Source organism: Equus quagga, chromosome 9 (genome assembly GCF_021613505.1).
Source record: "Equus quagga isolate Etosha38 chromosome 9, UCLA_HA_Equagga_1.0, whole genome shotgun sequence".
Taxonomy (NCBI): Eukaryota; Metazoa; Chordata; class Mammalia; order Perissodactyla; family Equidae; genus Equus; species Equus quagga.
In genome coordinates this window covers 50,653,906-50,679,017 of record NC_060275.1, presented here as the reverse complement: position 1 = coordinate 50,679,017, position 25,112 = coordinate 50,653,906, and the positions used below count along the sequence as shown (strand labels likewise).

The 25,112-nt window shown below is 39.6% G+C and overlaps 1 protein-coding gene across 1 annotated transcript in view; it reads right to left on the bottom strand.

The window, feature by feature from the left end:
• Positions 1-2,815: 2,815 nt before the first annotated feature.
• Positions 2,816-25,112, bottom strand: part of MYOM1 (myomesin 1) — a 143,343-nt gene continuing 121,046 nt past the window's right edge. Inside the window, exons 27-38 of the mRNA XM_046671935.1 lie at positions 23,359-23,503; positions 22,548-22,607; positions 22,188-22,255; positions 16,033-16,146; positions 15,247-15,334; positions 14,198-14,236; positions 14,002-14,107; positions 10,620-10,783; positions 8,375-8,411; positions 8,104-8,126; positions 6,484-6,539; positions 2,816-3,639 (exon numbers count right to left, since the gene is read on the bottom strand). Of these exons, the coding sequence (XP_046527891.1) occupies positions 3,349-3,639; positions 6,484-6,539; positions 8,104-8,126; positions 8,375-8,411; positions 10,620-10,783; positions 14,002-14,107; positions 14,198-14,236; positions 15,247-15,334; positions 16,033-16,146; positions 22,188-22,255; positions 22,548-22,607; positions 23,359-23,503 (1,191 nt within the window). The 3' untranslated portion in view covers positions 2,816-3,348. The remainder of the gene's footprint in view (positions 3,640-6,483; positions 6,540-8,103; positions 8,127-8,374; positions 8,412-10,619; positions 10,784-14,001; positions 14,108-14,197; positions 14,237-15,246; positions 15,335-16,032; positions 16,147-22,187; positions 22,256-22,547; positions 22,608-23,358; positions 23,504-25,112) is intronic.

Below are 25,112 nucleotides of genomic sequence, written 5' to 3'. Positions count from 1 at the left end.
TGGTGGCCCTTTCCCCAGCACTCACAGAGCACAGCTCAGCCTGAGAACCTTCTCAGCAGGCCAGCGCTCCTCCTCTGTGTAACTCCCTTCTCTCGAAAACTCTTTCCCACAAATTTTAGCCACTTGAGCCTCCTTGAACTTCGATCTCTATCTCCTCAACTCAACGAAACTGACAGGTTCTCTCTGTTTGGGTGCCCCTGGCTGAACTGCAGCTTGAACGGTTTGTCTGGGCACCAAGTTGGCACCATCACAGATTTCTTATTACTGCTTCCCCTCTATCCGGGATCACAGTCCTGCATATCTACTAGCCAATGCCCCCAAAAGTTTTTCCGTGTATATTTTGCCTGGTTTTCTAGTTGTTTATGGTGGGAGGACAATTTCCATAACAGTTATGCTTTGTGAGCAGACAGAGAAGTCCCTTGTAGTGTAGTTTTACATGTGTGTCTCTGGGGTCCCAGACATTGGCCACTTTTATGGGAACTCTTGGCTCAGGATTCCTGCACCATGTGGTGTTGTAAATTTGGACCCCACAAGCATGCAGTCCTGGCTTGAGAAATCCATTAACTTTGTTTTTCTACCCAGAACCACCTCCAGGCAGATGGCAAGCTTCAGTGTAGTTTCTCCGTGTCAGTTGGTGATATTTTTAATATTCCCATTTTTTTTGACCGACCTACTCTTTGTGTAGCTTTGTACGGAGATCTTGGTAGCAGCTTCCCTCCCAAACAATCTGAGTCCATGTCTCTCATTCTGGTATGGATGTTAAAACTCCAGTCCCAAGCTCAGGGCTTACATCTAGGTAAATTAGTGTCTTTGCATTATGGAGTCTGCACATACTTGATTTTTATGTACTTGTAATGTTTTAGATGATTTATCCTAGTAATAGCTCGGCTTTGTGATTCTAACTTAAATTGTTTACTTAAGCGTGATTTTATGTTGGAGTCTACGTTTATAAAAAAGATGAAAATGTTTACAAGAACTCAGAATGTTCCATATTTAGGTACGTAGGTAATTAAAGTTGTCTAACTTCTTGAAGCTTTTTGTTAAGTCAGACAACAGCAGTACTTAAAATGGAAAGGAAATATATTAATTTATAAACACAGTTTCACAAGTTAAAGGGAACTTAGTTATGCTATTAAAGCACCCTTAAAATTAATTTTTTCAATGGCTAGATTTTTAAATAGAAAAATGAGATTTTAAAGCCAAATATCAAGGATGTAGGAAGATGTAGATTTTTAAATTTATTGCTTTAATATATTGAATATTAATTTTATAAAACTAAACTTTGAACAGTCTTTTCTGTGCTCCAGTATGATCCTCATATTTAGCAGGTCATTGATTCATGAATTCTTATGAGTTAAAAGGACCTTCAGCATCATTGAATCGATAGTTGTATAGTTCTAACCTGTAGGAAAGGCAGCTTTTTACCTAAGCCATCAAATTATGCTACAGTTGATTTAGTCTGGTCATTATAATGACTGAAATAATTCTTACAACCATTTTATTGAGAAGTCTTAGCTTATAGAGCTCTGAATCCCAAAGCCATTTCTCTTAGTGCCGCTGTGTTCCACCAAGTCTCTCTTTGCTGGGTGGCAAGGATCTTAGTGAGAGCACACTTTGATTTTGTAAGTTTTCACAGAATTTCAGAATTTAGAACACACTGTTTTAAAATTTTGTTTTCATCGGATTCAAAATCTCTCTGGTTTTCACCCCAGTCTGGGCTCCAGTGGTGTGGAATTGGGGGATGGGTGGCAGGTTCTGTTCACACACAGTCCCTCCCTCCCTTCTCCCAACACTGGGAACGCTGCTGCTGTTCTTACGAGGGGCGCATTTGGGGTTCTGTCGAGGGTCTTAGGGGCTTCTCACCTGCTCAGCTCCTCGGCATGCAGATCCACCCCTACCTCACCCTTTTCTCCTCTCTTTGGCTCCCCTGCTGGTGTCCACCTTCCTCCTGGGTACACTTGTCCACAGGGAGCCCTCTTGCTGAGGGAGGGAGAACCTCAGACTGCTCAGGTCAGTGGCCCTCTGCAGGGTCCCCTTGACCCTCAGGGAGACCATTAACTTGCCCGCCCGTTAGTGAGGGCGCAGCATCGCACTCCTGCCTGGCAGCAGCACAGGACACTCGGCCGGACAAGGGAAGTAGCAACAGTCAGATGAGAGAAAATTTCCAGCCCCAAACTTTGCAAAGGAGAGGATGTGTAGGCGCCCCTCCAAGCTGTATAAAGGAGTCTGTTGCCCATCCCTGACCCTTGGCAGGAGGAAGGAATGGGGAAGCTCCTTTCAACACTACTTGTTTCCTCCAGTGGTGTGTGATTGTGTATATGTGTGTGTATGCAGTAGTTGGAGGTAGGGGTGGGGGAAGGACAAAATTTCCTAAAGCAGCACGCTGCCTGTCAGCAAGCCCTGCAAGGAGGCACAGGCCCCAAAGCTGGCAGTTCTCTGAACTTAGAATGAAGGTTCTTTAGTGCCGTTTATTCTTAGTTGTGGGTCCTTAGTCACCAATTCTAGCGTTAGAGACCCCGCACCATCTTATTATCCTTAACTGACACATTATGTTCATTTACTTTGGGTATGTTAACAATGGAATCTACTTGATTGTCTGGTAAGCTCCCAGATGTACAGTGACAGAGCAATTTCACATCCCTGAACCTTAATTGACCTCGGGTGACTTCTCTGATCATGCTACGCCTTCGTAAACCAGCCACTGCTTTAACCAGGAATTTAAATCAGGAGACGTGTTACAACAAGCAGTGAGAAAGACGCAGCAGAGGCCACCCCACTGAACAGCCAAACAGTAAGAATGAGAGAAACACTGATGGCGAGGGGGAAAGGTGTGAGGACCGTTTATTAATACCGAGGAGGTTCCAAATCGCAAGACCGCCAACAGAACACACATCACTATCGTAACATCACACGGAACATACTGGTTGGCTCCACTTGTCTCCCTCTGTACAGGATGCTGAAGTATAAGCGCAATCCATGAGGATTTACCAGCAAAAGTCCAGCCACATCCAAACTCTGCTCCACATCATATTCGTCTGCTCTCTGACCGTTACTCAACATCCCTCTAACTTTATTCTGGCCTTTTCCTTAAAATTGTTTCTTAATGTTTGTTTGACCAGTGGTATTTTCTTAACACATAATTTGTAGATAAATAAAAACTATTAAAATGTTGTTACTAGGTGCTTTTTCATGTGAATAAAAGATTTGACAATTTCCCCCCGAAGCCAGCACAAAAATGGGGAGCAGAAAGCATGATGACTCCCTCACACGTAACCCAAACCATTTGCACACACGCAGCACGAGGCAGCTCCGTGCAGCTCTCCTCGCACGCCCCCCGGCGCTCTCCGCTCACTTGGACTTGCTGCCTTTCTGAGCCTCCGCGGTGGCGATCCTCGCCTCCTCCTCCGGGATGAACACGCTGACAGTGAAGTCACTTATCTCTGAGCCGTACTTGTTCTTCACAACCAGCCCATATTTGCCGGAGTCTGCGGTGCTCACCCCGCTGATGGTGAAGTAGGCGGTCTTGCCGGCCTCGAACTTGAGGTTGCAGTGGTCATCTGAGGCCAGGGGCCTCTCGTTCTTCAACCAGGAGACCTCCGGAGTCGGGTCGCCCCACACGATGCAAGTGAGATTAAGCGCCTGCAGAACAGGTTTTATGGGAGGGAAGGAGATATATCAGATATAATAATCCAACTGCAAGAATCCTTCTGGTGGTTTGGCACGACCCGATGGAGGATAAATACAAACCTTCCAGATCAGGGTTTCAAAGTGGTATGTGTAAGCACCTGTGTGAATTACAGCCTGAAGTCAAACCTCAGTAGGTTTCTTTAAGGCCTCAGCTTCCTGGCTTCGGGAAGGCTTATCATCAAAACCACCTGAAGGAGTTTGCGTCCAGTTCCCATCTCCACTAAGCACATACATGCCTTTTGCTCTAATGTGGCATTTTGGACTCTGTCTCAGTAGAGAAATCTCATTGCCATAATCACCACCTGCTTGCTTTTGCATTTCATTCATTTCACAGTGCCCAGCAGCAGACTCCGAACAGCTGCTTCGGATAATGTGACTAATTTTCAAATTCCGTCTTCCTCATTTTATTTCTCCCCGCAAACCCTACCCCATCTGTTGCAGTTGCAAAGGTGCTCTACCAAAATGTATTCCTATTTCCTAATATTTTATTATATTCTCTGCTGAAACCCTCTTGTTTTAAAAGATCAAAGTTTAGGTCTATAGTTTTACTTTACCTTACTTTTCACTGAATTTTTTTTAGATAAATGTAGATTCATATACAGTTGTAAAAAATCATAGAGCAATCCTATGTACCGTTACCCAGTTTCCCCCAATGTAACATTTAAAAAAGTTATAGTATAATATCACAACCAGTACACTGACATTGATGCAACCCATTGACCTTATTTAGATATTCCAGTTTTGCTTGTACTCATTTGTGTTTAGTTCTATTCAGTTCTATCACCTGTCTAGGTTCATGTACCATCACCCCTGTCAAGATACAGAACATTTCCATCACCATGAGGATCTCTGTGTTGCCCTTTATAATGCACCCACTCCCCCCACCTCCAACCTCCCAACCTCATTCCTAACTCCTAGCAACCAATAATCTGTTTTCCATTTCTAAAATTTTGTAATTTCTAAACCACTATGTAAACAGCATCATATGATATTTAACCTTTTAGGATTGTCTTTTTCACTCCGCATAATTCCTTGCAGAGTTATCTAAGTTATTGCATGTATCAATAGTTTGTCCCTTTCTGTCGCAGAGCAGCGTGCCAGGGTCTGTCTATACCATAAAGGTCATCTGGGCTGTTTCCAGTTTTGGACTGTTATGAATAAAGCTGCTACGAACATTTGCATACAAGTTTTTATGTGTACATAAGTTTTAATTTCTCTATGATGAATGCCCAGGGGCGCAATTGCTGGGTCATATGGTAAGTGCACGTTTCATTTTTTAAGAAATTGCCAAACTGTTTTCCTGTACAAAAACTGTACAATTTTGGCTTACATTCTCACCAGCAATGTATGAGTGACTCAGGTCCTCTCATCCTCACCAGCATTTGTTGTTGTCACTATTTTTTATTTGAGCAATTCTGATAGATGTGTTATGATATTTTATTATGGTTTTAAATTACATTTCCCTGATGGTCGATGATGTTGAATTTACCTCACATTTTAAATTCCAATTTGCATTTTTTTCTTACTGAAATCCAGAAATTATAAGGAAAAGAACTAGGGCTCACAATATCCAGGGAAAAGAATTTCCTTCTAAATATCCTTTAAAGGGTCTTATCTGATCAATTGTTACCTCTTTTGTAAGAGTATCATTTAAAATTGGGTAGACTAAGAAATCTGTTTTCCTTCCATGATTAATTAGCATTTCTTACTGAATGATTCTACAAACACATTTCAGCAAGAAAAATATGAGTCAAACTATTGCCATTAAACTTATCCAAATGGACCAACTATATGATTTTGGAAACTGTGATAACTTAGCAGTTAAACCTTTTAACAAAATTCCCAAAGACCTTATGTGTCACAGAAAACTATTATCCATAATTTAGATTTGAGTTGTAGATCACAAAGTGGTTTCACATACCTTCTCTCTCTCAATTCTTACCATGACCCCCAGTAGAGATGAATATTTTGAACCTCGTTAGATGAGGAAAATGAAAATAGAGTTTAAAAACAAAAGCAACCCTACAGTGGTTGAGCTTAAAGCCAACTGTGGTCATATTTTCCACCCACGAAGACACGCAGCTGGATGAAACCCACCTCTCACTAAAGCATTCGGATGTGCCTTGTTTTAGCACGCTAGTTCTCATCGCCCATCCTATGTCTTCATTGCCCTTTTGAGGTGGGAAAAGGTTTGTTGCACTACAAGTACCTCTCCCCCTAAGACTGGTACATCAAACTTATTCTAATGAAACATAGGGATGAAGAAAGCGAATCCAGGGTAGAAATTATGTTCATTGTTTTTCAGAGGGAATATTATGGGGCCAGGAAATACAAGTTTAAAACCAAATGGAAAGAAATCAATTTTCAACTGAAATAGAGCCCCTAGAAATTCATGGAGCAGCATGTTCTCCTTCCAAGGTGAGGTATTTAATAGGACAGCCCATTTTCTACTAGGTGCTAGAGGTTGCTTCTTTCTTCAACTACGTTTGTCGTATAGTTATGATAGAACATTTTCTGCTTCTCATGATTTTAAAGGGCAACTCTGGAAAGAGACTAAGTGGTCTACATATGCCCACATCAGACAAACTTGCATCCTGATGCCTGCCTACAAAACATTAAGATGATTGGAAAACTGACTGCATTCGCAACCTTGTATCTGGCTATTCTGAAGTCAAGCACAAGCAGCCACGGCATAAGCCTAAGATGGTGGGATGCATCTTAAAAGAAGGATCAAGTTCTGGGGCACTAGAACCTATTCCTAGTGTGGAAGAAGTGGGGACAGCAGTCCATGCTTACCTTGCCCTCCTGGATGGTGACCACATCAGGGAGACCGCCCACCACCCGGGCGCGATCTGCAAGCATACGATTTCTGGTTAATCACTGAAATGATGAGCATGAGCTATCGCACACACAAAACCACCCCAGAAAACTAATCTTCCAATTTAGTTTTCCTCTCCTTACATTATTTTATACTTGTTTTCAATATGCAAAACAAGAAAATAATCCAGTGATTTTGAATGTTAATCCTTCTTCACAGCATATTACGTGTGCACAGGTGCCTCTGTCTGTACCTAAATTATCAGGTTGAGATTGTTTTGTTGTATTAAGACCTGCCCTACACTCTTCATGGTTGTTTTCAGCCGTGGCCCTTCTGCAGCTCACTGAGGCTCAGTTGAGGAGGCAGAGCAGATCTCTAAGGACTGCCTCCAAGCCCAGCTTGGCCTCTTTTATGGGCTTCCCTGCGATTAAAAAGGTTGCATAATTGGAGGCTACATGCCAGGGAGATCTGGAGGCTCGTGCAGACATGGGCTTTCTTTGAGGCCCTCCCTAGAGAGCTTCCCTTTCTTGCCTCCTGGTAGTTCTTGGCAGTGCTGTGCAGGGCCCCTCTCTATGGCTGTGAGTACAAAGACCTCCAGCTGAGGGCCAAGGTGCGGGAAGGGTGCTGAAACCCAGGGCTGACTCCCAGGCCAAGCCATGTGCTCTGGGTGTGTCACACCCCTGGTGCTGGCATCTGCCTCACTTACCACTAGTAGCAGCCTCACAAACCTGGGGCATGAGTGGAGGGAGGGAAAGAGGGAAAAGGAGGGAGGAAAGCAGGGCAAGTCAAAGGTTAAAAATTCCACCCTGAGTGACCTGGAGCCACTGAAAGGCAGACGGACGACTTCACTTCTCACTCTTCATCCTAATTCCCTTCCATTCCAGCTCAGGACTGACTCTACAATTTCAACCCTCAACAATTTTCAAATTCTACCTCCCATACCGAGAAAGAATCTGAATTATTCTGACAGATTAGTCTGTGACTCCTGGCATCCTATAAGACCGTGAGATCTTCTGGAAATCTCTATATGTGTGAAGCAAACAGTTGATAGAAGTCAGTAGTGAGCACATTTCTGGGTATGTAGCCTTGACAGTTTGGTGTTTGTTCACTCAGACTGTGTCCAGGGGAATGGAGGGGAGGAAGGAAGTCCTTAGTTGGCATCTTTTACACTGCAGGGGCTCTTAGGAAAACACCTGAGTACTTACTGGGGGACCAGTTGCAGTGATCTACCTGATGTCAAATTTACAGTTTCGTCTTTCTTCTTTTCTTTAATGTATATGAAGTTTTCTGACACACTGTGCCTGCTGCAAGTTGTTAACAATCTATTGTGTGATTTGCAACCCAGAGATCTCTCAGGAAGTCTGGGTGGTAGCTCAAGTCAAGAACTGGATGACGTTCTTATACTGTAACCTGAGACTTTCTTTTCATAGACCTTCTTACTCAAGAGACTAAATGAAAACTTATGTAGAACATGTAAGATTAAAAAAAAGAAAGAAAGAAAAAATACTTCCATTCTCCTCTATCTCTAGTCATAATAGCAAAATAAAAGTTATATTTTGAAACTATGCCAGGAGCAAACGGGAAGGGGGTTTACTTACTTTTCTCGGCAATGGCAGCTTGTCTGTGGTTGACACGAACAAACATACAAAGAAAGAAGAATTTTGTTTTAGTGTTACTTCAAAGTAGCTAACCTGACTGCACTTCATTGCCTCGGAGACATTTTGGTGCTTAAGAAAGCAGTGGGAAGAGCAGTTTTTATTGCCCTTGCTGAAATGAAAGACCCTCTCTGATACTCAGATGGGGAAGCAGCACACAATTTCAGAGACATTAGTGCACGCAAGTGGCATTCTCTAGGCAAAAAGGACTTACTTTAATCTCTGGAACTCAGCAAAGGCTTCGTCATATGCTTTAAGAGAAAAAAAGAGAAGTTAGAATTTTCTCACCCAGAATTGAGGACACACGTGGGCTGATTAAAATTCACAACCTGAGGTCAATGTGATCTGCCCAGACATGACTAAGCTAACTTTGAATAAGACTGTGCCTGTGTGTTCACTCTACAACTTGACGGACTTAACAAGAGAAGCAAACACTTTCTAGGTAGAAAATATGACATAGTGGATCTTAGAAGCTCTCAGTTCAGTGAGAGACCTTCAACCTTTCAAACAGAAAGGCAAAGATTAGCTCTGCCAAAGACAAAATGGGAATAAAGGTCTGTTTCAAATAAGGCTGGTGTCTAATAAGCATCCTGAGCATCAAGAAAGCTTCTCTCTTTTTAACTCCTCCCACACATCGTAGCCTGCTTGCTAGACAGGTACACGTTTCTATGTTATGGGGTCTGTCTGTGTTAAAGAGCACAAGGAGTTACTGCGATCACAGCGTGTGCCCGAAGCAATGCTTCTATGTCGTGCAGGAGATGAGATAAAAGATGAGTGAGACGAAGAAATGAGAGCTATAGAGTTCTAAAATGGGTTGTTTTTTTTTTTTTTTTTTCTTTTCCTGGGCCTGCAGAGTAAGCCACTTTGAAAACTTCAGGAGAAAAGACAGCTTCATTTTGAAATCTCTCCCACCTCGTATTTAAGCCCCTCTGTGGTCCAGGCATCATTATATTTGTATCTAGGAAACATTTACATAATGCTAGTCGAGCCCCCTCCTTTTGCAGACAGGAAAAATACACATAAAGTCAGCCTCAAAGTCTCTGGAGGCAGACTAATTAGGCTAAACCAGGCAAGAGCTCGGCACTCTTCTCTTTGCCCACGCCACACTAAGAAGGAGACAGGCATAGCTGAGCCAATCTGTGTTTGGTGGCAGTGTCAAGGCTGGAAGACAACCCACAGCCTTTTGCTAAGGGGGATTTGAGAGTGGGGCTGTTAAACAAGCTTTGGTGGGCCAGAGTAAAAGCAAATTTTTTAAAAGTTTTAAAATTATCTACCCACTCCTTCTTTCCCTTTTTCTACTGTGTCTCAGAGTGTCAGATGGACTGCAGAAGAAGTCCCCTACCACCGCACATACGGGACTCAGGAACAGTGTGGCCTGGAGGGTCCCAGTCCCTGGGGGCAGCCACTCCCATTCCCTCAGAGAGCCTTCAGCAAGTCTTTCCAGTCACAATGGGTGGGTGGGGGTGAGGGTGCGGGGACTCAGCACAAAACAACTCAAGACAGGGTTGAAAGGCTGCCCCCATATTCTGAATCTACTCTCTCAGGATTAAAAACGCTAAGAGTTATTGCACATTTAGATTGCCTTTTAACATAGGAAGAAGTGGAAGAAAAAGTCAGCGCACAATCTCCTTTAGTAACTTCATATAGCTATTTTATTTCTTTAGGAAATAAGATGACGTGTCTAGTACCAGGAGAGGGGGAAGTGGCACAGAGTTAATTTTTAATTTATGGTTGTGCATCTTTTAACATTTTAAATTTTAATTACTAGTTGCACATCACCTTTTGCTGTGTTCTTAGGTAGAAACCTTTTGTCCATATCTCTCATTACTTTCTTCTCTCCTTCCCTATTCTCTCTAGAACCCCCGCTCTCTCAGAAGATAACCGAGAAATCTGAGGCCATGAGGATCCAACTTTTTCAACTTCCATCTGTTCTCTTCATTAGTTGTCTTTGCTTATTCACGTTTACTCCCCTCTGGTTTCTGAAGAAAAGGTATCCCTGCTCCTCCCCAAAGCCAACACTTTTGCCCCCGCCCTGGACCTCCAACCTTTCGTTCCTCAGAACTGGCATTCACCAATTATTCCCCTTTACTCACATCTTCAATCCTTCCAACTCAACTGCCTTCCTGGGCTCTGTGAACATGCTCGAATTTCAATCACCACAAAACTACTCTTTTTCAGTGTTTGTTCTTACTCAAATGATTGTAAATCAATCTGCCCTTCTTGTAAGCATCTTGAAAGAGTAGTGCTTTCTCTCCATGTTTATTGTCTCCACTATATTTTTAACTGATTATCCATCCACTGAAGTCTTGCTTCTACCACCACGGCTGAATTTAAACTGCTTTATTAAAATCTCCAATCACCTTTCAAGAGTCAACTGTAATGACCTCTTATCATCTTTCATTCTTTCTAAAGAGCCTGCTCCTCTATAGTAAGTTCTAATCCGCAGAATTTCCATTTACCTTGTCCAGAAAGATCCACTGTCTTCTGGTGTCCAGTTTTGCCATCAAAGAGCTCCATTACATATTTCCCTTTGTCATTTGGAGTGGGCTCATTGATTTGCAGCCAGATCTGCTCCCCGGTGACCCCAGTCTTCACTCTGTCTGAGTACTTAATAGCAGTCCCGCTGTTCATATCAAAAAAAACATCGTTATTGTTTGCTGTCATCCAGAGCTGATCTTTACTTTGTCTCTTATTGGAGGTCTCACCATAAAGTTTTACAGGCTTTCAAATAACATGGGTTCCACATATATTCTTCTGCTTCAGAGAAATTATGGATCTTGAATCACAGAACTTAGATTCCAAGGCCCAGAGTGGGGGTGGGGGTGGGAGTCTGACAGTCTCACATTTAACTCTCAATACCTGTCTGGAGCCCAGGGCTGATTGCAACACCAATACTTCTCAGTGGTATTGTCTTTGTTTTTGCTGGGGTATTTATTTGTAGGACTAAGGGAATCTTTTAAGCAAAAAGGCCAAACTACACATTATATTACTACATATTTCATGCAGATGGTATACGGCTATAAATTGGATTTTATAAGCTAGTCAAAAACAGGTTTAAGGAGGCTCATCTGTGACAGACGTCAATTGACATATATGGTTACAGAGCTATTTAAAACATATGTAAATATGCACATGGTAGTAAGGCCAAGAGTAAATGAAAAGCAGAGTTGCTGCCAAAATCAGTGAGGTACCTTCTCTGTCCCTGGATGTGAGGTTCTGCCTACATGTTCTATAGTAGGTCATGAGCAGCACATGCGTTGTACTCTTTGCAAGAGAATAAAAGCAAACAGAACCTTTTGTTTTGTGATCTGACAGTCTAGAAATGCTACTGCTATAGATGAAGTAAGAGAAAGGTAGTAGTAGATGTACTCTCAATGATGTTAAAAGAAACTCTATGAAGAGTTTGTAAACATGTGAGGAAATAAGAAAAAAAGGTAGTATACAAAACTACTTTATTATAGTAACAATTCTGCATAGAGAAAAGAATGGAAGGAAGTACCCCAAAATGTTCAAACTATGGCTAGGAAAATTATAGATGATATCACACTATAAACTTTTTCTAATTTATTATGTGATATTATAAATATAATTTGTAAAACAAGCATGTGTTATGTTTGAAGTTGTAATAAACCAAATGAACTTTAAAAAACATAGAAAAACAAAAATATCCACCAAAAAAGTTCCAGCTTTCAAATAAATGTTCAGCATTTTTCTTATATACTACATCCTTTAAAAGATATTAAAAATTAAAAATGCTGTAAAATGTTGGGTAAAAGAAACCATCTGTAACCATAGACTTTAGCCTGAGCAATATATACATGTCTTAGAGAGTTAGAAACACAGATGGTTCTCTGCTTTGCTATAATAAATCTGTTTTGCACTCTTTAATCTCTGGCTCCCATGCATAACAGTACCTTACATTTGGAAAGCACTTCATGGTTTACAAAGTGCCATTAATTTCATTAGGTCCACCAGTGTTAGGAGATAGAGTAGGTATTACTGCTGCTATTTTACATGAGAGAAAACTGAGATTCAGAAAATGCAAGGGAGGATCCAAGGGAAGATAGGAGCAAAGAAAAGACTAAAGCCCATTTCAAAGTTTGTTCCCATTATGCCACGTACTTACATAAAGACACTGAAGACAATCAATCTTTGATTCCTGAATCTTTCATAAGCACATGGATACACAAAACACTCATTTAGCGGACTAGACTCAATAATGTAAGAAGTTTACGCCTTGCTAGTCTAATAGCAGTTTCCTCAAAACACAATGTTCTAATTTTTTAGAACAAGTAATTCTTTTAGAGATTATGTAAAGCTTTTTGATTGATGATTCAATTAATTTATCTTCTCTTAGTCTTCAGACTGATATATGAGAATGTCCTAGATATCACAGAGGAATTTCCTAGAATTTGATCTATTTTAACTTATAATTACTTTCCTAAAATGTATTCTGAAAGAAATAGAACAAAGGAATGAAACCTCAAGCATTAAAATTGGAATTTCACTTGCTCTCATTTTTCTTTTAGAACTCAGGAAATGAATAATAATAAAAATAATAACAAAAACACAGTTCTACATAACAATAAAGTCATTATAAAGAAAACACTAAATGACTGTTTTATGGGACCCAGTTCTGGTTAAATGTTCAATCTAGACTTTTGATACAACTTGAACACAGGGGTAGTGCCATGATGAGGGGGCTCTGGAGCCAGGCTGCCTGGGCTCAGCCCTCCACCCACCACTTAGCTGTGTGACCTCAGGCAAGTCACCTCTCCAAGCCTGAGCTTCCTCATCACTGCCGTGAGGAGCATCTACCTCACAGAGTTGTGAATGTTAAAAGAATTCATACATCTAAAGGGTTTGGAGCAGTGCCCAGAATGTTGTAAATGCCCACTGAAGGGAAGATAGAAATAAACATTGCTGTCTGCCTCCGCCCAGGGACGCCACAGTGACTTACTGCTCAGCGGGGCTCATAAGGACTTTGGGAATGAATGTCCACCCCATCCTAAGAGTGGACTGAAGGTGGCTATGCTCCAACAGATTTCTATGCCATGCCAGGCTGCTGTTCTCTTTCAGCTCAGAAAATTTCAAGGAAGCACAGAGTTTAAGGACCCTGTCAAAAGTGTAAATGGGAGAAATGGTTTGACTTAGAAACCTATTTCAGCTCTTGGAATCCTAGAAGTGAATTTGAAAAGAAGCCCTCTATAGCTCCATAAAAGAAGCCTAGGATAAAACAGATCTCCAGGCTCAATCCAGTTCAAACACATATTCCTAAAGTCATCTTGAGATCTCCAAAGCCTTCCGAGGGTGGACAAGACACACGCTAATGCCCGACTATGTCAATTGCTACAAAAGACAACAATGACAAACTTGGGCTTTCCTCTGGATTAGGTTTCCTTGGTGAATGGCCATTAATTCACATTGAAGGAAACTTGGTGTCTCTTGGTGCAAGCTGCTTCAGTTTTGTTCCAGACCATAGCACGGGATAGCTGTGTGTAGAAAGAGAGGATAGGGATCTGGCTCTTGATGCCTAGCAAAGCAGACAGAGACCGAGCATGACGACCTGGAGGTGGAGGTTACATTCAAGAGATGTCTATGAATTATACTTCCCAGATCATAAAGACAGATGCTCTAAGCCATCACTAGCCTCACCAGGCACGTATTGAGAGAAAATGCTGACCCCACACTAAGGGAATGGCCTGGGTACTTCTGTCCCATGCTATCAACATCAGACCTGAGAAGTAAGAAGATTCCTTACCGAGAGTCGCAGAGGGTTGTTGTTTATCCCCCAAGTGGGGAAAGAGTTTCTACACAGCAACTAAGTTCCCCTTTACTTACTTGTGGGACCAGTTAACTTTCAGATCTTCCAGGTAGTAAGTAACAAAAGAGTACAGCCGGATGCCTTCAGCTGTGCTCTGGATCTTCAGGTCTGTAGCAGACAAAGCTGAACGAAGAAAACAGTATATTTCATACACCTGCAAGCCCATCCAGGCGAATAATGAAGCATTGTTGTGGTGAGAATATTTTAACTTACCTATCATTTTACATACTTCACTCATCAGGTCTTTAAAGGCTGTGGATAGAGATTCATAGATAAAGCTTTAGCCTAAAAATGCTCAGTGTAAGGTCAAATTTCAAACTGTCAGTATGTGCTCTCAAAAATATCCCGTCCGGTGAATGGTAGTGGTCGTAAGGTGAATTCGTTGAATAGTAAGTGCTCTTTGAGGGAATAACTCAATTTTTATCAAGTTTTAAAAGATCCCTGCTCTTACTTTGATATTTTTTCCCTCTAATTCTCTGTAACTGTCACTATATTTACATTCTAGAGAAATAGTCACAATGAAATTTCCAAGGTTCTTGGTTTAAGGTTTCTCTTCTTCTTAAGCCCCAGGAAGCCAAGTTTACATTAGAGGAAGTTTTCTTGGCTGTGTCATCAATTCATAATGAATTAACCATCTAGGTTCATGACATTTCTCAGCCTAATAATGCTTTTTGCCAATCAACACATTTAGTCCTGCCTCCACCAGGAGCAGGAGGGTGAAATCAAAGTCAGGCTTCTGCTGTTTGTTAGCAACACTTAAGGATTTTGTTCAGGAATGAAATTGGAAGTTTGGGGTCACCTGTAGGTTTTCATTATCATGATATATTTGTCCTTAGTAGTCTCTAAAAAATGGAAGTTGTTTTCTCGGCTCTACGAATACCTGAGAGTCTTCGAGTTTCATATATAAATCTTTCTTGCCACCTTTTAAGAGTAGACTATTTTGCGATACACTATTCACAGTAAGTTTTGATCCTGGTACATTTTTTATAGGGTTGAAACAAAAATGATAATTTATATTGAAAACAGACCCCTAGTTGGACTATAAACTCTCTGAGGATCAAAAGAACACTTCTAATTTCTAGGAAGACTAAAAGTGAAGTATTTTTGAATAAAACAGTCATTCACTCTGCTGAAATTTCAATTAAACAAAATCTGTGGACACAAAATCAGCATGACTTCAATTGTCGGCTCAGCCTCCCTCAGAATTCTGGTAATCTGTATACAGAACACACAAAATAGACCCCAGCAGGTGGTGGACTGACCTTCATCCACAAGCTTCAATCTGCTCTTATCTTTTCCTCTGTCGTCTTTCAGGATAACTTCATAAATCCCAGCATCTTTCTTGGAAAACTAAGGGGGGAATAGGTATACCACATTGCAGCTATTGTAGCCTCAGAATATGATCTTTGCATTTTTAATGCCCTGTGATTTATAGAACTGCCATCAAAACACACACTGAACAAGCACCTAGCCATGTGAGCAATGAACAACTCATAGGTGAATCTATCCATCATCATTTGACCAGCCAGCAGTCCTGGTTTTTCACCCTCTAAGGATAATTGATTTGAGACTTAAAGTCCTTATTCTTCACTCTGCCTTCGTATTAAAAACTAACAATCTTATATATTTGAAAGGTATGCTCTTTTAGACAAAAAGTAGATACAAATCTATGCTTAAATGAATACTGTGTCTGATTGTCTCTGTACTTTTAGAGAACAAGTTATCATGAGGCTTAGGAGCAAATGAAGAAGAATCCACTTAGCTGCCCTGCCACTCACTCAACTATGAAACAAAGGAGCTCAGAGAGACAAAAGTTGTGGTGTCTAGCCAATATTGCTTGGATATCTGACAAATCCATGCATATCACAAAGGTGAGAGAAGCTTTTGTGTCCCTACAGCTTGCTTTTTTGCGTGACGTCAGGGCATGAATCTTTAGAGCACTTAGAAGATATTACAAATGCCCAGGGCAAAGGAATATAGAATCTAATCTCTGTTTTTTGGTAGGGTACAGAACCAATATGTTACATTTCACATTTAGAGTCACCTACCTCTGTTATAAGCAGGGTACATATGCCATCCTTAAAGTCATGCTTTTCATCCACTGATATCTCCCTCTCATCTTTGTACCATACAATATGAGTCTCCTTCTTAATATTTGCCACCTAGAAGGAAAACCATAATTACACTTCTTGAAACAAGGGAATGCTACTTTTATAAAACTAAACAATTCTCAATGTAGCATTAGATAGAAGAAAAAGCACTGAACTTTGAGTCAGAAGACATAGGTTTCTTAAGAAATCAATTGAAAGGTATTTTAATTGATAAGGAGTTTAGAATAAAGTGGATACAAGTGAATAAACCTAAATCAATAGTATCTCTATTTCCAGCAGTAAAAATCGACTTTAAAATCATCTGGTGGACAAGAAAATAAAAAACAGATGCATAGATACTAACATGCAGACTTAAATAAAAATAAAAATCAGAAAACCACAGGAAGACAAATCCCATCAGATTAAAATATAGTCTGTGTCACAAAAACAAATGGCTTTATCAAAGGAATGGAATGAGTAAGCCCCAATATATATCTAAATATTTTAAAAAGATAAAAGAAGCTTTGCAAATAAATGTGGAGGGGAAGTATGTTTTAAAAAAATTAGAAATGAAAGAAGAGAAATTACAATGGATACCACAGAGATACAAAGGATTATAAGAGAATACTATGAAAAACTATATGCCAACAAATTGGACAATCTAGAAAGAATAGATAAATTCTTGGACTCATACAACCTCCCAAAACTAAATCAAGAATAAAGAGAGAATCTGAATAGACCAATCACAAGTAAAGAGATTGAAACAGTAATCAAAAACCTCCCCCAAAATAAAAGTCCAGGACCAGATGGCTTCTCTGGAGAATTCTGCCAAACATTCAAAGAAGATTTAATACCTATCCTTCTCAAACTATTCCAAAAAACTGAAGAAGATGGAACACTTCCTAACACATTTTATGAGGCCAACATCACCCTGATCCCAAAGCCAGACAAGGACAACACAAAGAAGGGAAATTACAAGCCAATATTGCTGATGAACACAGATGCAAAAATCCTCAACAAAATATTGGCAAACCAAATATAGCAATACATTAAAAGGATCATACACTATGATCAAGTGGGATTTATACCAGGGATGCAGGGATGGTTCAACATCAGCAAATCAATCAATGTGATAAACCACATTAACAAAATGAGGAATAAAAACCACATGATCATCTCAATAGACACAGAGAAAGCATTTGACAACATTCAACATCCATTTATGATAAGAAATAAAATGACTATAGAAGGGGTATACCTATTTCAATAAAATGCATGTAGAAGGAAAGTACCTCAACATAATAAAGGCCATAAGTGACAAACCCATAGCCAATATCATATTCAATGGGGAAAACTGAAAGCCATCCCTCTGAGAACAGGAACATGACAAGGATGCCCACTCTCACCACTCTTATTTAACACAGTACTGGAGGTTTCGGCCAGAGAAATTAGGCAAGAAAAAGAAATAAAAGGTTTCCAAATTGGTAAGGAAGAAGTGAAACTCTCACTGTTTGCAGACAACATGATTTTATATATAGAAAACCCTAAAGAATCCATCAGAAAACTATTAGAAATAATCAACAACTACAGCAAAGTTGCAGGGTACAAAATCAACTTACAAAAATCCGTTGCATTTCTATACTCTAATTACGAACTAACAGAAAGAGAACTCAAGAACACAATCCCATTCACAATCACAACAGAAAGAATAAAATATCTAGGAATAAATTTAACCAGGAGATAAAAGACCCATGCAATGAAAACTATAAGACATTATTGAAAGAAATCGATGATGACATAAAGAAATGGAGTGAAATTCCATGTTTATGGATTGGAAGAATAAACATAGTTAAAATGTCCATACTACCTAAAGCAATCTACAGATTCAATGCAATCCCAATCAGAATCCCAATGACATTCTTCATGGAAATAGAACAAAGAATCCTAAAATCCATACGGGGCAACAAAAGACCCTGAATAGTTAAAGCAATCCTGAGAAAAAAGAACAAAGCTGGAGGCATGGCAATCCCTGACTTAAAAATATACTACAAAGCTATAGTACTCAAAACAGCATGGTACTGATACAAAAACAGACATACAGATCAATGGAACAGAACTGAAAGCCCAGAAATAAAACCATACGTCTACTGACAGCTAATCTTTGACAAAGGAGCTGAGAACATACAATGCAGAAAGGAAAGTCTCTTCAATAAATGATGCGGAGAAAACTGGATAGCCATATGTAAAAGAATGAAAGTAGACCACTATCTTTCACCATATACAAAAATTAACTCAAAATGGATTAAAGACTTGAAGGTAAGATGTGAACTATAAAACTCCTAGAAGAAAATATAGGCAGTACACTCTTTGACATCATCAGTCTTAGAAGGATCTTTCCAAATACCATGTTTACTCGGGCAAGGGAAACAAAAGAAAAAATAAACAAATGGGACTTCATCAGACTAAAGATCTTCTGCAAGGCAAAAGAAACCAGGAACAAAACAAAAGACAACCCACCAACTGGGGAAAAATATTTGCAAATCATATATCTGACAAGAGATTAATCTCCAAAATATATAAAGAACTCACACAACTCAACAACAAAAAAACAAAGAACCCAATAAAAAATGGGCAGAGGATATGGACATTTTTCCAAAGAAGATATACAGATGGCTAATAGGCACATGAAAAGATGTTCAATGTCACTAAACATCAGGGAAGTGCAAATCAAAACTACATTGAGATATCTCCTTATACTCATTAGAATGGCTATAATCATCATGTCAAAAAATAACAGATTTTGGAGAGGATGTAGAGAAAAGGGAACCCTCATACACTGCTGATGGGAATTCAAACTGGTGCAGTCACTATGGAAAACAATATGGAGATTTCTCAAAAAATTAAAAATAGAAATACCATACGACCCAGTTATCCCACTACTGGGTATTTATCCAAAGAATTGAAAGCACCCTCATGTTTATTGCAGCATTATTCACAATAGCCAAGACGTGGAAGCAACCCAAGCGCTCACTGACTGATAAATGAATAAAGAAAATGTGGTATATATATATATACAATGGAATACTACTCAGCCACAAAAAAGACAAAATTGTACCATTTGCAACAACATGGATAGACCCTGAAAGTGTTATGTTAGGCAAAATAAGCCAGACAAAGACAAATATGGCATGATTTCACTCATATATGGAAGATAAATGAACACATGGACAAAGAGAACAGATTAGTGGTTACCAGAGGGGAAGGGAGTTGCAGGGCATAAGGGGTAAAGGAGCACATATATGGTGACAGAAAATAATAATGTCCAACTGAAATTTCACAATGTTATAAACTATTATGACCTCAATAAAATTAAAATTTTTTTCCCAGTTTTATTGGGATATAATTGACATACAACGTATAAATTAAGGTATGCAACATAATGATTTGATGTATGTATATACTGTGAAATGATTACTGCAGTAAGTTTAGTTAACATCCACCAAATATGGTTTAATAAATTATTTGCTTAGCAATTTTGAGGAAACTCATTTAAATCCTATATCCACACATCATATCATAGCATAAATTTCAAATGGGCCATATGGTTAAAGGGATCTTGAACTTTATCTACAATGTTTGAATTTTTTACAAAGAAGAGTATATTCATGTATTTCTTGTGTAGTTAAAACTGTATGGAAAAGTAAAGACTTCATACAAATCAAGAAAACAATCCCTAAGTCCCCACTGAGTAACTGGACAAATGTACATACAATTCCCCAAAGAGGAAATGCAACTACAAAACAAACAGATGAAGAAAATGTTTAATCTCATTAAAAACAAGGATATGAAAGTTTTGAAAGGTTAAAAAATTTCAGTTAATAAATTAACATAAGAACCAAAACTGGTAACTGTACAGTGAAACCAATACACACAAATGTTCTTTATGATCCTGTAAACTGGTTCCTGAATTACAGAAAGTAACTGTTACTAGACAACACTGTTTATGATAAAAATGATCCCTGATTGTAAGCTGCATGTGGACTGGGAAGGACTAGAAATCGACTCCATAACTTTGGGCTTCCGTGAGTATACTGACTTTTGTAATTTGGGCATGTCCTTTGTGCGGACCCTGGAAGCTCTGCCTAGGGAGTTACAAGAGGTAGTGACTCTTTGGGGCATGAGGTATTTTTAAAGCCGTGGTGCTTCCTGCACCTGACCAAGGTAGATCTTGTCTCCTTGACCTGAGCTGTCATCTTGGGGTGGTGAAGGGAATAGCTCCCAATGAGGACTCCTGCAGGAGAGGAACAGCTAGCAGTGCCTTGCAGACAAGCCGTGGTTCTTGTCCTATATTCTTTTGAATAGAATAGTTCCAACTGGGCCCATGATGGTCTTGCAAGTTTGAATGTTTAGCTGCACATACTCCATGAATTACAACAAATATTTAAATTGCTAAATGTACAGAAATTTCTATAATAATGAAACAAAGAGCTATGGGAGCACAGAGGAAGGTTCATTCTACCTGGCCTGAGAAGGGGAAGGCGTTACAGAGGAGATGACTGAGCTGGGCCTTCAGAAAGCATTTTTTCAGAGAAGCTGAAAGAAGGCAGCCGTTCCAGGCATTGGAACAGCATAAATGCATAATGTATGAATATTCATAACATATTTTTAGGCTCCCCTTGGTTACTCAGAATCTGGGTAAGGAGGTGATTTTCCTGAGGAAAGCCATCAGAACAGGACAGCAGAGCTCACCTCCCAGAAGGCTAGTGCAACGGGTAGTATAGAAAGGGGGACGAACGTGTGGGCCTCTGGGAAATGGATGGTTTACAGGGCAGGGAGTGTGGAGGAGAAAGTGGTGGGGGCCACACAGCAGTGGACAGCCAGGAGGAGAGAGGCAGTGAGGGCGTTACCTACTGCCTGAGAAGTTGTTTTTCAAGAAGCTTTGCTATTTTCGGAGAGGAAAAGCCTGGAATTTATTTTTCTTACACATTTCTGGTAGACTGCTCTTTCTCTGAATTTCCTCAGACGTGGAAGAGGCTGGTCGCTTGCGTTCTGGCTTTTATAACGACAACTTCATTCCCCAGGCCAAATCTGTGCTTCTAGTTTGGGGTCACCGTACGTCATCACGACCTTCACACTCCAACCTCAGCCAGCACTTCCTTGTCCAAAACATTTTGATGACTCACCCAGGTGAACACCACCATAGGTTGAGGTACAAAATAATTTAGAAGGCAATACAGAATTTTTTTCCTAAATCTTTCCAAAGGCTAATAAGACAATTGGTTGTGAGCTACAGACTCTTTACTAACCTCTCCCCTCAGCACAGTGGTTTCAGAACCAGCAGCAGAGCTGGCCGATACTCAAAGGTATTGTTGTGCCAGTCATACAATTTGGATAGGAAATTGCTAAACGTCCATGGAAAAATGTGTAGCTGGAATGACTTTGGGATAGATCTACCACTTAGAACACAGGTTTGGCCTGAAACAAAGACAATGTGAGATTCTTCTGAATTAGTAATTTAAAAAGTGGGGGGCAAGGAGATCAACAGGTGGAGCACAGAGGCTTTTTAGAGCAGTGAAAATACTCTGTAAAACCATATAATCGTGGATATGTGTCATTGTACCGTTGTCCATGCCCACAGAATGCACAACACTGAGAGTGAACCCTAAAGTAAAAGATGCACTTCGTGTGACTGTGATGTGCCAGTGCATGTTTGTCAGTTGTAACAAATGTGTCACTCCTGGTGGGATATTGATAATGGGGGGGCTATGCACGTATGGGGACAAGCAGTATATGGGAACTCTGTACTTTCCCTTCAATTTTGCTGTGAACCTAAAACTGCTCTAAAAAAAAAGGTCTTCACTGAAAAAAAGAGTCTGTCCTTTATTAACGAGGGTGTGGGTAATGAATAGGATCATCTCGCTTTCCCACATTTTTACGTTGTTTTATTTTAAATGTACCTTACAAAGCAACAATTACAGTAACATTCAACAGTAAGGATGTTTCGCTTACCATTTGGGTTCAAACAGAGATGAAAAATTGATCTTCCTCTTCTCACATTCTATTTTATCTTTATTTCCCTTGTATCAAATATTAAACATTTATCCACTTCTTACCTTGCATTTCAATAGTACATTACATTCACCAGTCACTTCCCAGCTCAAATACTCAGCAAAATGTGGACCTATAAAATTTTAATGATATCAGCAATCTATTAATCACAAGTGCAAAATCAAAGCTCATTCCTAAATCCTAAGGAGATTTATATTTGAAGTGAAATTTTAAAAATTCAAGATTTAGTGTTTGAATATTTTAAATGGATGGATATTTAATAATAAATATTTTCAATTATTTTTTATTTACCAGTGCATTATTGACATAAGCAATAACGTTCATTTTAATTCATTATGGAAATAATCTTTGAATATTTAGTCCAAGAAACGGAAGCTTTCCTCTTTTGTCATTGCCTATTTTACCTTGTTTCCTGATCCATTCTTGCCTCTGGAATTCAGCTTCTTTCTGGAGCTTCTTATAAACTAAAAATTGAAAAACAAAGAAGTATGAAATTGAGTGGAGGGATACAAATGTACATGCCAGTCACTGTGCTGAGTGATTTATGTTCATTATTATAACACTCATACATCATGACCACTCTACTCATTTTCAGTCTTCACAGACAAATAAATAGGCTTAGGAGGGTTAAGTAACTTGTTCAAGGTCATAAAGCTGGGAAATAGTGAAATAGTTTTGGATATTGCAAATATAGAGATTCGGCCAGCCTTGCCATTGCTTTGTTAAATGCCACATTTTAAATCTTGGTGGTTTCCACAATGGCTATGGAAGCTGACACACAATCTAGTTATAACATATGTTTAATTGATTTGGCATACACAACATCTGCATATTTTTCTTCTTAAATTAAGTTAAAGTAAGTACATATTATAAGATAGCATCATAGTTTGTTTCTGAGACACATATACAGCCTTGGTTGTATTGCAATCTCCTTCGCTGGAGAATTTTAGTAATAAATACTTGTTTACATATGAGATCATTTAAGTACAGTCATGCCTGTGGGCCAGGGATAAATTTGGTGTCCTTTTAAATTAACTTTCATTTCAATGAAATGAAATACTATGGAAAAAATTAACTGAAAATTGGATTTCAAATATTGGAATCCAATCAGGAAACAATTCCTACTACTTTCCACCTGACCACTTTTGTGCCATGGGGTTTTTGCATTGAAGGGAGCAGCAAAGTCTTCCAGTTCATGTTCCACAGAATCCTTACCATCTCCAATGAGAACAAGAGTAGAATGGCCAGTTGCTCTTCCGTCTTGAAGCTGGAAAGTATATGTTCCCTCATCCTCATCCTGTAGCTTTTCCATGAACATTTCAATTATACCAGTGTTTCGGTCAATATGCATCTTATATTTCTTCAATGTGAAAAGGAAAAAGAAATCAGTGAGGTAGATGTGATGACAATAAGCCTCATCAAATAACCACAAACTCCAAAGAATCATAATTTTGATAAAATTCCTTAACATTCTTTTAGATGAGCAACGTTTCAAAATTTTGTACCCAGGAAAAGGAGAATATTATATGGGATATATGACCTTGACCAGAATTGATTACTAAAAAGTCTGAAATTTAATTATTTAAAGATAAAGTTTTGTTATCCCAAGTCACAAAATGTTGTCAAAAAGTTGTTTTTAGATTCCCGCTTTACCTTCCAGATTACATTAGTTTTAATTAGCAGAATACCGCAAAACTATAGGCAGCATAACAGATGCGTTTGTCTCATTCATTGCTATATCCCTAGCAGCTAGCATATGCATGGTATTTAACAGGCAATTAATAAATATCTGCTGAATGATTATCTGAATAAAAATGCTTCCAAAGCATTTGAAATCCAGTTTCTCCTAATGAGCTCAAATTGCCCTATTAGATTGTGCTTATTTTATCATATTGCTTAGGCAACTTTTTCTTCAGTGTAAAGAGAAATCTTAGTCCCTGGGCATACAAGCACAAGTTCCATAATGAATTTGAATTAATGAAGTTTTCCTATAAAACGTCACAGAATGAAGGCTCAGGTCTGGGATCAATTCTGTGCTGCAATTCATGCCCCGGAGCTTCCCCTGTGGGAAGCCAGTCTCCAACCGAGCCCACATTTCTCCTAGCTTTCTCCTCCCCTAGCGTGTTTCCCTTACCCCCTACTCCTGAGAGTACTCCCCCAAAAGTCACTTGAAGGAGAAACTCTATTTCAGACTCTCCTTCTAGGGAACCTGACCTAAGACAGTAATTTCCACCCAGTGAAATAGTACGATTAGAACCAATTGCAATGACAATGAACAATTCTTCAAGTTTAGAGCCTGAGTCTGTACGTGTGTGCACAGCAACATGCAAGTGTGTGTGAGCGCATGAAGGGGAGGGTGTCTACCACACGTGTGCATGAGTGCTCCCTCCCTGGCTGTGGCAGCAGAGAGTGATGCCAACAATGCTTTTCCTTCCTCTCCACTGGCCAGGTAGTGATCACAGAAGTTGAGGAGAATATTTTGAAAATAGGGAGGAGATGGGCCACAGTGGACCCATGTGTGACTTGTTCTGGCTCTACACACAGTTACCATATGAGTTGAAAAGGAACATACTGCATACTTTTCTGCTATTTATGTTACTCATTCTCCCCATCACTAATGAATCCTCAAATGTTTTGAAAACATACCTCGATGAAAGGAGACCAGGTTGTTAACAAAGGCCACAAACCACACCTCTCCCCCATCTTTTTAGGCTCCCATTTACACCCATGACAGCACAGGTAAGAGCCAGAGCCCCTAAACTCAAGCTCTTTTGTACACTGGGTACTGGCCTCATTCTGGCTCTACTGATATCTGGGGAGGACAAATAAAGCACAGATGTTGTAACTCTATCTATAAAAACTCTGTTTACTCTAAAAGCAAAGAAAATAGTAGATAGAGATATACACAATCACCTATGTAAATAAGACATGAATAGGCATACACACAGAAGAGTAGAAAAAGACCAGAA